Consider the following 12,386-nt stretch of genomic DNA (forward strand, 5'->3'; position numbering starts at 1 on the left):
TTGCTTCCCTTCTAATCAGCAGCCAGGAAATTTCTCCTCTGTTTGCCTTCCAGTTGCTGAAGGGGAACGGTTTTTGGCCTTGATAGGGTCTAGCTTCTAAATATAAGCTGAGCCATAGGGTAGCCCTCTTCCTCCTGCCAACCCGGGGCAGGTGGACCAGTCCAGTCCCTTCAGGTGGTCTGGGGAAGCCATGGGATCCTCTTCTCTCTGCCCACTATTTTGGAACTGGTTTCCCTGCAACCCAATCTGCTGCTTCCTTCTTAGGGTACCCAGAGCCAGAGGTGACCTGGTACAAGGATGACACAGAGCTGGACCGCTACTGTGGCTTGCCCAAATACGAGATCATGCATCAGGGCAACCGCCACACCCTGCAGCTCTACAGGTGAGGAGGCGGGGCCTGTTCTGTTCTGTCGGCCCTCCTGCAGGTCCTGTGACCCAAGTCCGGGGTGGGGGCAGGGTTCTGCTGCAGAGTTGAACCACCTGGTGAAGCGTGTCTGGCTGCCAGTGTCTGGGATCTCCTAAGGCCAGGATGGGAGTATTTCTGACAGCCAGAGAGCTGAGCACAGCCAGAGGAGGTCCTGACCCATAGAGACATTTTCCATGAGGTCAGCTGCCAAAAAAAGCTCCCAAGTCATCCTTACTCCACACGGGCTGTGTGGGTCACCTGCTCATGAAGGGAGCCTCCTGGGCCCCAGGTCTAATCCCTCCTAGAACAGCGTGGCCTCGGGCAGCTCCTACCCTCTTGCTAGCCTCAGTGTCCTCAGCCATGGTGAGGAGTGGGGGCGGCACTTGAGGCAGGGCTGGCAGGGGCAGGACTCTGGCTGTGGGGATGAGGGGCTTTCACCTGCCACCTCATGCTCCTGCCTCTAGGTGTCGAGAGGAAGATGCCGCCATCTATCAAGCCTCTGCCCGGAATGCCAAGGGCATTGTGTCCTGCTCAGGGGTCTTGGAGGTGGGCACCATGACTGAATACAAGATCCACCAGCGCTGGTTTGCCAAGCTGAAGCGCAAGGCTGCAGCAAAGATGCGGGAAATCGAGCAGAGCTGGAAGCATGGGAAGGACGCTGTGGGCGAGGCTGATGCCCTGCGCAAACTCAGCCCTGACCGCTTCCAGCGAAAGCGGCGGCTGAGCGGGGCCGAGGTGCCCGTCCCCTCGGCCCCTGCCCGGGAAGTCGAGGACGGACCCCTCGTGGCTTGGCAGGAGGGAGAGACCGAGCCTGGTCAGCACCCAGGTTTGGGCCTGATCAACAGTCTTGCTTCTGGAGAGGTGACCACCAATGGGGAGGCTGCCCCTGAGAACGAGGAGGATGGAGAGCGTGGCCTGTTGACCTACATCTGTGAGGCCATGGAGCTGGGGCCTCAGAGAGTTCCCAGAAAGGAGTCTGGGGCCAAGAAAAAGAAGAAAGACGTGGAACCTAAGCAAGGAGTGCGGAAACCAGAGGTGGAGAAGGCAGCTCAAAGCCATCGTGCTTCAGAAAAGCGTTTTCCCAGTTCAGACAAGCCTGACTCCCGTGGGACACAGGGGCCCCTGGACATGGAGCAGGTTCAGACACGGCCCAGAGGCAGGGCTGCCCGGGGACCTGGATCCCCTGGAGCAAATGGCACCAGGAAGCCAGCCTCTGGTGCAGGCACTCCAGACCAGGCCCAGAAGACCCAGGCCCCAGCCCCTGTCCCAGGCCCAGAGCCGGAAGTGTATTTCTCCTTGAAGGACATGTACCTAGAGAGCACCCGAGCGGACCAGCCCCAGGTGGAAGCAGAGGCCCAGACCCCTCGGGGCAGGACACCTGGAGAGAGGCCCTCAGGTCGGGAATCTAGCGAAGCTGGAGGTGAGAGGGGGCCTGCTGCTCCCGGCCAGCCTGTGCCCTCAGCCCCCCAGCCAACCAGGCCCTTCAACAGGAAGAGGTTTGCCCCTCCGAAGCTCAAAGGAGAGCCCACCGCCAGCAGCAAGCCTGATTCCTCCCCGAGTCAAGATTTGGAACCCGGGGCTCAGAGCTCGGGGCAGACTCCATCCCAGGCCTCTGTCCAAGTGCCCACACCCCCTGCACGTCGGAGACACAGCACCCGGGACAGCCCCCTGCAGGGACGAGCAGGCCCCAGCGCTCCAGGCAAGGTACGTGTGGGTGTTGGGACCTGGAGGCCGCTTGGGGCGCTGACCTCATGGAAACTGTTGCTGTAACAGCTTGGCAGCCAGTGAGCAGTGGGATATTTATAGAAGGGGGTGGGGTGGGGTGCTAGCCAGGAACAGAGACCACAGGCCTGGTCCCCACCCCAGGCAGTCCCCAGCTGCCAGGCATGTGGGCAGCACAGCCTGACTGTGACCATCTCCTCCGATAGCAGGGATGTTCACTGCCAGGTGATGATGTCCCAGAGCGAGGTGGAGGAGGAGGATGTTCTTTGGGGAGGAAAAGAAGGGGGAGACCAAGGAGTGGTCTGTGGTAGACAGTGGGTCTCTACCTGGATGCTTATTAGAAGACTTAAAACATATCCAATGTTGAGAAAATTCTGGCTTAATTTGGGTTTTTATCTGAGATTTTGGAGTCAGGTGTTACCTGTGTGCAAATCTGGCTATCCTCAATGTTGTGTGATCTTCAGCAAGTCACAAAACTGTAATAAAAATAATGCCTACTTCATGGGACCGTTGTGAGAATCAGAGTGCTTGGCACAGGGCTTGGTGCATATTAAGAACAAGACCAATGGCAATAGGTTTAAGACGTTCCTGTGGTGGGAGGTAGAGGCAAAACTCCTGTTTTACTGAGAACAGGAGTGCTGGTGTTTTCCTGGGGATCTGGTAGCCAACTGAGGAAAGAGGTCTTGTGTGGAGATGGGGAAGGGACATGCACTGTAAGAGGCTGGTGGGTGACAGCATAAGGAGTTTGATGAGGGGAGGAGCAAGACTGAGGGGATTAACAGAAAGGAAACTCCTGTTTGGTCAGTGTTTCATGTTTCAAAGGGCAGAGGGCAGGCACTGTTTCCCAGGAGTTTGTAGAGAGAAAGGAGTGTTTTATAGAAGGGCAGAAAGAAGACAGTATTTCTTATGAGTGGCAGAAAGCAAAAGTGTCTCAAGACTGGAGTTGAGGGACTTTCTCCCTCACCTAGTGGCTAAGACTTCCACTGCAAGGGTGCAGGTTCAGTCCCCAGTCAGGTCGGTTAGGAAACTAAGATCTCACATGCCATGTGGCCAAAAAAAGAGAATTTCCTAAACTGAATAAAAATGAAAACATATCAACTTGAAAAAAAAAGAATGGAGGTGGGTTGGGTAAAATAGATGGGATACACTTACACTAAGAAACTTTTGGTTGGTTGTCTGAAATTCAAATGTAACTGGGTGTCCTATATTTCTCTTTGCTAAATCTGGCAACCCTAAATAGAGACAGCATTTTGGGGGAGCTAAGGTGAAATTGTTTCTTGGGTCACAGGAATGCATGGGTCTGGGGAAACGGAGAGCAGCTGAAAGCAGCATTTCACAGGGGTCGAGGCTGAAGATGGAAGGGTAAAGGGACAGATGTGAGGTACATGCTGCTGCAGGACCTCCGAGGGTGTAGTGGGGAAGGTAAGGAGAACTGGGGCGAGCTGCCTCTCCCATTGAAAGGACTTTCAAAGAGGTAGGAAGGAGTGCCAGTTTCTAGGGTGATGAGGGGAGATGGTTTTATTTCAGTGGGTGCTGAGATTAGTCTGTGGCGACAGCAGTTCAGAGGTCTTTGGAGTGGGATGAACCTCAAACCAGACTCTGGAATCTGTTCATGACTCTCAGCGCTTCATGCCTGGTCTCATGAGATCTCAGCAGCTGGAGTGGTGAGCTCCTAGTGGCCAGATGGGGCCACTCCATGTGCCTGACAGCCCAGAGGCTGGACTGCAGGGCATACTGTAGGGATGGCCCTCATGGGCCCCTAGGGAGCACATTGGGAAGAGATCAGGCTGGTGGCCAAGTCTGTGAGTGAGTCTGGCTTCTCCACCCACAGCGGTGGAGAGTACCACAGCCTGACGGCTGCATCCTCCTGGCAAGGCCTTCTCCGAGGTGGGATGAATGGGCTAGGGCAGCGCAGGGCAGGAGAGGCTGTCTGCAGAGGTTCTGCTGTGGCTGCAAAGAGCTTTTGTGGCTTTTATTTTATTTTAATACTTAAAAAAATTGTGGAATGTATCATCATACATGTAAAAAATGGATATAATGGCCATATGTATTCTGAAGATGTTGCTTTTTAGTAGCTGAATTTGATTGGTTTCTCATATTCTCATTCTACCAAATCATTTTAGTTTTTGATAATGAAAGGAAAACATGGCCATAGTAAAAAATGTGGGGGAAATTCTAAAAACTAAAAGGAAAAAGTAAAAACTCATCTATAAGTCTGCCACCCAGATATCTTGCTGTATCTACCAATCTTTTTGCATATGTATTTTATTATTTTAAAATTTAATTTACATTATTTTGATTAGTTTTATATTCTGCTTCTTCTTATTATTTTATGAGCATTTTCTAATGGTTCCTTAAAGTTATCTGAAAAAGTTCACTTTTTGTGGTTATGTAAGATGCCACAATATACATATTTTAACCATTTCTTCAATAGTGTTTATGATTTTCTTCCTTATCCCAAGGTTATTTAAGCATGTATCTATATTTTTATAATTTTTATGGTTTGAATTCCTTTATTTGACTTTTAAATCAGTCGAATTGATTTAGGTATATAGCATAATATCAGTTTCTAGCTCAATAATAAGTAATTTCCCCTCATATCTACCTTAAATAGTCAACCTTTTCCTATTAGTATGTGATTCTTTCTTTATAAACTACCCTTATATCCATTAAAGTCTATTTTAGTTCCCATATATACATCTATCATAATCTATTAATCTATTTGTTGATTCTTAGAACAGAATGATCTCATTTAATTATTGTAGCTTTAATTTCTGACAGAGCAACCCTCTTATACTTCTTTTAAACATTTTTGAAGTTATTCTCTCTTATTTATTCCTCTAGGAAAACTTAGAATCATTGTTTGAATTTTTCCAAACTCCAAGATATCATTGTTTTTTTTTTACCTTGTATCTTTATATTCACTGTTAAAAAAAAAAACCCACACATTTTCAAAAAAATGATGAATTTTTAACAAGATCAAAAATATATTAAATCATTTTATGGAAGACTAGTCAGATTTGAATTTTGAATGGTCTTTTAGTAAAATTTGCTAGGCATATATTTTTAAAGAGCTTGATTGAGGTATGATTTTATACCAATAACAGTCATCTATTTAAAGTGTACAGGTCAGTGCACACAATTCAGAGTTGTGCAGTCACTCACATAATCCAGTTTTAGAACATTCCATCACCCTAAAAAGATTCTTGTTCCTTTTTGCACTTAATCCTTGTTCCCACCTGAGGTCCAGGCAACCACTAATCTGCTTTCTGTCTCTCTACCATTGGTATTCTGATTGAGATTGCATTAAATATAAAAATTAATTTGGAAAAATCAATATCTTAATATTTAGCTTTCTCATCTGGAAGCATGGTATTTCTTTCTGTCATTCAAGCCTTCTTTTTTACTTTTTTAAAACAAAATTTTTTTTGGTGACCCCCTCACAGCTTGTGGGATATTAGTTCCCCTTTTAAAAGTGCCGTAACCTGAGATCTTTTCTGAGCCTGGCTCAGAACTCTGGAGCTGAGGTATAGGAGTGTGAGGATATAGTCAATACCATCCTCTGAGGGGATGGTATTGACATGAGGAGGCTCTGCTGAGCCTCGAGGCCTCGCAGTACCTTACACCCCGCACATCCTGAGGATGATCGTCTCAGTACGTGGAAACTCCACTCGCACCATCAGGGCGCTTTGGTTTTCAGAGCCTACATGAATATAAGTATTTTCTGAGAACTGTTGAAGGAAGGAGGGATTGGGGAGAGACATGATTGTTGTTTAAGAAATTATCTAATAACTCGAGGGGATTAGACTTGCTCCAAACCGTAAGCTCAAAGAGGTTGTGATGAGTGTTACTACTGTAGGTTTCCAGGGACAAAGCGTGGGGCGGTATGTAGTCACGAGGGAAGGTATCTGGAAAGGGGCCAGACTGGTTGGCAGCATGTATAGGATTCATCACTAGAAATACCATAGTAGAAAAATACCAATACAATTTTTTAAATATAAAACAATGCCCATAATATGCTCAGATAAAAATAAAGTAATGGGTGAAAGAGAGGAAGGAACCCATTCTGGGAAGGACACATAGCCTGAAACACAGGGAAGGTGGTAGGCTAAGCAAGGAACTCACACCTGCTTGTCTTAATCTTAATGCCTTGGTGCATTTAAAGCCTCTCAACACTTTTCCTACCCACTCCAGTGTTCTTGCCTGGAGAATCCCAGGGACGGGGGAGCCTGGTGGGCTGCCGTCTATGGGGTCGCACAGAGTCGGACACGACTGACGTGACTTAGCAGCAGCAACACTTTTTCTCTTCTGTGTCTTGTGTTCTGCTTTAGTTTGTTTAGCATTAACTGTAACATCCTTCAGACTTGGGCGTGAGACAGAAAGGGGAGAGAACTAGCACTTACGGAATATTAGCTTCCAGTAATGCTGGCTGAGATAATCTAGACCACCTCTCCTACTGAGGGCAACTAGTAAAATAGAGCAGAATATAAAAATGTCTGCTTGAAGACACTGGAGAGCTGACAAAGTGAAGAATCGCTTTGCAGGATCTGGGAGAAGATGGAAATCCATAATGGTGAGCCCCAGCACTTGGTGTAGCTTTTGTCCTGGGGTTGTTTGTCACTCCAGAAGAGGTGAATGAGACACTCAGCAGTGTTGCAGACATCCTTAAGGGACTTGAAAGACCACAGTTGGAGCCCACGGTCTCAAGAGTGGTAGCCCTGATAAACCCTCTGGACTTTGGGTGGGGAACCCTGAAGGTTTGTACCATAGGATTAAGGGAACCGGAAGCAAATTACCCTCACAGGGATTGAGGCTTAACTCTGAGTTACCTGGGTGACCAGGAAATATCTCGGTCCCTGAAGTTAGGTTAAGGTGATTCAAGATACCTTGCCCCCCAGTGCCTGGGTGTGCATGCAGCACCTGGGAGAAACAAACAGAAATCACCTGGAGGATGATCTTAAGCCTCAAACTATTTCTGAAAAATGTTTCAAATGTAATATTCGGCACCTAAATGATACACAGGCACACAAAGAGAAAAACAAACACACAAACATGAAAATGGGGACTTCCCTGGCCAGTCCAATGGTTAGAACTTCGCGGTTCCACTACCATGGCCCCAGGGGACTAACTAATCCCTGGTCAGGAAACTAAGATCCTGCAAGTTCAGTGGCATAGCCGAAACAAAACTCAGATGCAGAGCTTACTGGATCACCAGAGCCGAGGGGCAGATAGATGTTCTGATGGGAACAGCCTTAAGGTGACACAGAAGGAAGCTGGACAGGGCTGGCCAGAGGCTCTGAAGTTGCCTCCTATGACACTTGAAGGTGTGAGGGGGCAGGAATTCAGCCTGGCTCAGCATTCTCTGGGGTATGAGCCTCTCATAGTAGGATGCTTATTTACTGGGAAGTTAAAGGCCTGCTACCTAGTTTATGTTACCAATTGCCTGTGGTGCCACTGAAATGATAGAAATCTGAAACGACCTGGACATGAATCATATACTTTTGCTTTTTTCCTGATGGTGTGCCAACAAGATACAGTTATCATTTTCCTGAGGAGAATGACTTGATTTTCCCCTGATTCTTGTTAGGGAGGGCTGGGATGGAAACTTCCACATTCCGTTTGCCTGGGAGCAGCCAGACCTGGGTTCCCTCCTAGCTCAGGATCCAACACGGACAGGTCTGGAGAAAAGACTCTTCTCATAGAATCACTGAGAGCCAGGCCTGGGGAGGACCCAGCAGTCACCAGGTCCAGTGGCCTTTCATGGAACTCTGTTTTTGAATGAACTGCTCTGAAGGGGCCTGGAGTCACCTGCCTGGACTCTTGATGTATAAAAGTACTTTGTTTTTTGGTTTAAGTAAGGTTAAGCAATGTGCCCTGGACCACATGACAAGGGATAGCAGTGCTGAGTCCAGAACTCAGGCTGCCTGACTCTCAGTTGGGGAGTTCCTGTTCTGCTTCATAATGTCACTGCCTCTCACCTGCCTCCCAGCAGAGGAAAAAGAGCAGCATGAAGAGGCTAGAACCTCTGTGAAAACACAGAATGACAGCAAGGAAGGTACAAGGAGATCCTCCTGCGTCACGTTCGGAGAGGAGGTGGTTCCCTCACACTGTCCCCAGCACACCAGGTGCCACATTCTGAAAACTTCCTGGAGCATTTGCCTATCTAACAGGACTGCGAAGGATAAAACCCACCATTCAGTTTATCCATCTGACCTTATAATTCTCCTCTTCCTGGAAGACTTCCTTTTTAAGCCACTCTTTCCTGGCTTGATATTACTCATCTTTAGGTCTCTGTTTTCATCTCATTTCCTGATTCCCCAATTTAAATGATATTTCCCTGTTATAATTCCTAATTAACCCTTTATTTTCCTTCCTATGCAATTAGCAATTACATAAAAACTTTTCAAATTATTTCTTCAATATCCATCTCTCCCATCAACAGTAAGTACCATGAGGCCAGGACTGTGTCCATCATTGCAAGGTCAAGCACAGAGGTTGGCAAACTACAGCTTATGGGCCAAATCTGGTTTGCCGCCTGTTTTTGTATGAACCAAGAGCTGAGAATACTTTTTACACTTTTAAATAGTTGGGGAAAATATCAAAAGAAGTATATTTTGTGATGTGAAAATTATATGAACTTCAAATTTCAACGTTCATATATAAAGCTTTATTAGAACACACACACACACACAAAGAGCAAACAAACAAACAAAAAAACAACATAAAAAAGAACCAGCAAAAACAGCCACATACCAACTTTTGGAATGATCAGACATGAACTAAAAAACTAAAGACTGTACATCCTATATTCTAAAAGATAAAAAGTTAAGACTAAAAATTTCAGCAGAGAACTAGAAATTATAAAAGGTAGCAAAGACTTTAAAATGATGCAAACTAGAATTCCAGAACTAGAAAATACAATAACTAATGTTAAGTTAGCTATTGTGGTTATGGTAGTTCCAGTTCGGGACGAGACGGAGTGAACACCATCCACCCTGTATCCCCTACTGAATGCAACTAAAAGCTTGGGCAAAACACCTGGTGCAGCTATTTGATGACTTTGATAAACAAATAGTAGCAGACAGACTGAGGAATAAGACCGGGATTCAATAAGACCAGGATTCAATAAGACCAGGAATAAGATCAGTACTATTGATTTGGCAATGTTGTTGTTTAGTCGCCAAGCCCTGTCCAGCTTTTTGCGACTCCATGGACTGCAGCACACCACACTTCTCTGTCCTTCACTAGCTCTTGGAGTTTGCTCAAATTCATGTCCATTGAGTCAGTGATACTATCTAATCATCTCATCCTCTGCCACCCTCTTCTCCTTTTGTCTTCACTCTTTCCCAGCATCAGGGTTTTTTTTCCCAATGAGTCAACTCTTTAGATCAGATGGCCAAAGTGTTGGAGCTTCAGCTTCAGCATCAATCCTTCCAATGAATATTCAGTGTTGACTTCCTTTAGGATTGACTGGTTTGATCCCCTTTCTGTCCAAGGGACTCTCAAGAGTCTTCTTCAACACCACAGTTGAAAGCATCAGTTCTTTGGTGCTCAGCCTTCTTTATGGTCCAGCTCTCGCACCCATATGTGACTGCTGGAAAAACCATAGCTTTGACTGTGTAGACATTTGTTGGCAAAGTGATTTCTCTGCTTTTTAATACTCTTTCTGGGTTTATCATAGCTTTTCTCCTAGGAGCAAGCGTTTTTTAATTTCATGGCTATAGTCATTATCCACAGTAATTTTGGAGCCCAAGAAGATAAAATCTGACAAATCTCCTACTATTCCCTGGCCTGGCCTATGCAGTCAGAAACTCAGAAGTAAGCACCAGTATAGAGAGAGATTCAGGAAAAGCCCTTCAAGACAGGTCTGAGAAATAGAAGAGGGAAGAGAATGGAGGAGAATCTTTCTCTCTGTTTGGAGGAGCTGTGGTCCCAAGAAGGTGGGATCAATTTCTGGTTTGTTTGTTTTTTCTCTTCTGGATTTCTTCCTTGGTCCAGGACAAGGCCTCATGTGTGAAAGTATATGACAGAGAAGGCTAAGTGAAGCCTAACTATCTGGACAGAGGATTGGAAAAGGTAATCCTAAGGACTCCGGAAGTAAAGGGTAGATCATGGAGAGGAAGTTTGGGGAAAGTGACTTTATAAGCTGTTTATAAATTCCTAGGCTTATTTCCAAGCTATTCATGCATGGATCTGGTTCTGAACGTTGTATCAAGAAGAACTAAGAGGGACTTTCCTCAAAGTTCAGTGGTTAAGACTTTGCACTTCCAATGGAGGGAACGTGGGTTCAATCCCTGTTCAGGGAACTAAGATCCCACTTGCCTCTGGGAGCAACCAAAAAAACCCACCAAGAGACCATCATCCAAGTCCCAGACTGGCCACTGGGTGGCACACACACAGATCTGAATAACACTGCAAAGACTTTGAAAATGGAACTGACATTGAAACTACAATCACAGAAGGTTGAATGGAACTTGGAGCCTGACCACAACCAAGTAGATTGTCTGCTGAGACAAAAGTATTAACATCCTCTATAGGATTTATTCAAGAAACCAGAATCTCATAATATTCAAAATGCCCAGGATATAATGAATATTACTTGGCATATGAGAAAGTAAGGAAAATCTCAACTTGCATGGAAAAAGGTAGTTGAAGAATGACAATGTCAAGATGGCAGATATGTTGGAATTATTTGACTTTAAAGCAATAACAAAAAGTAAGGGTGTGCACTCTGGAAATAAGTTGAAAAATAGAAAGTCTTGGCAAAGAAATACAAGATGTGAAGAACTAAATATTAATTTTAGAACTGAAAAAATAAAATAATTGAAATAAAATGACTTGCTGGTTAGGCACAACAGAAAAATAAGGATGATAGATAGTCCTGTACTTTGAAATAGTGTACTTTGAAAATAGTCAAAATTATTCAATTTGAGTAAGAGAGAGAAAAAGACATGAATAGAACCTCAGGCATCTATGGTACAACAGCAAAATGTCTAAAATTCGTGTCCTTGGATACCCAGAAAGAGAGAAGAGAGTGTGGTGCAGAAAAAATATATGAAGAAATAATGGCTGAAAACTTCCCAAATTTGGCAAAGAAATAAAAACAAAACCCCACAAACTTACAGATCAAGAAGTTCAGCAAACCTCAAATAAGAAACACCCACATAATTCGATGCCAAGGAACAGCATAGTCAAATTGCTGAGAACTAAGGACAAAAAAACAATAAAATCTTGAATGTAGGAAAAAAAATGATGTACTGTTTATAGGGGAACAGTAACTCAAGTGACTGCAATTTCTCATCAGAAACAGTAGAGGTTAAAAAGGAAGTGAAATAATATTTTTTAACTGCTGAAATAAAATACTTTTCAATCGATAATTCTATATTCAGCAAACATATCTGTAAGCATTGAAGGTGAAGTAAAGACATTCCAAGATAAAAGGAAACTAAGCGGCTACATCACTAGCAGACCTGTTTTTAAAGAATCGCTAAAGTAAAATTTTCAGACAAAAGGAACATGATACTGGAAGGAAACTTTTAAATATCTGGGTAAATGTAATCATTTTTCTCCTCTTGAATTCTCTAAAATATGTTTGAAGGCAAAAAAATAACATTGATAGTTTTTAATGTATGCAAATGTAATATTAATATATAAAGAGGGAGAGGGTAAAGGGACCTATGTGGTGGTAAGATTGCTTCATTTCACTTGCCATGGTAAAATGTTAACTTTGAGGAGACTGTGGGAAGTTAAGTGTATGTATTGTAAGCCCTAGAGCAATAATTAAAATACTATACAAAGAAATATAGTAAATATCACAACATGTAAATTTAAGTGGAATACTAAGAATTGTCAAATAATCTACAAGAAACCTGGACAGGGGAAACAGGAAGAAATAACTGAAGTAACAAATAATAAAATAATTTATGTTTAAGTCCAAACATCTAAATAATTATATTAAACTTAAGTGATCTAAATACATGAAGTAAAAGACATAAAATTTGAGACTGGATCAAAAACACATTCCCAACTCTAAAAATTGACTTCAAGTCCAATGGTAAAAATAACAGGGCTTCCCTGGTGGCTCAGTGGTAAAGAATCTGTCATGCCAGTGCAGGGGATGGGTTCAATCCCCAGTCCAGGAAGATCCCACGTGCTGTGGAGCAACTAAGTCTGTGCACCACAACTATTGTGCCTCTGCTCTAGAGCCCGGAAGCCACAACTACTGAGCCCACGTGCTGCAATGACTAGAGCCTGTGCT

At 44.5% G+C, this 12,386-nt stretch overlaps 1 protein-coding gene across 2 annotated transcripts in view; it reads left to right on the plus strand.

The window, feature by feature from the left end:
- ALPK3 (alpha kinase 3) overlaps positions 1 to 12,386 on the plus strand; it is a 52,741-nt gene that overhangs the window by 19,958 nt on the left and 20,397 nt on the right. For both annotated transcript variants that reach the window (XM_052660145.1, XM_052660144.1), the window contains 2 exons: positions 265 to 382; positions 871 to 2,110. In XM_052660145.1, coding sequence (XP_052516105.1) covers positions 265 to 382; positions 871 to 2,110 — 1,358 coding nt within the window. The remainder of the gene's footprint in view (positions 1 to 264; positions 383 to 870; positions 2,111 to 12,386) is intronic.

The sequence above is a fragment of the Budorcas taxicolor genome, chromosome 21 (genome assembly GCF_023091745.1).
Source record: "Budorcas taxicolor isolate Tak-1 chromosome 21, Takin1.1, whole genome shotgun sequence".
Taxonomy (NCBI): domain Eukaryota; kingdom Metazoa; phylum Chordata; class Mammalia; order Artiodactyla; family Bovidae; genus Budorcas; species Budorcas taxicolor.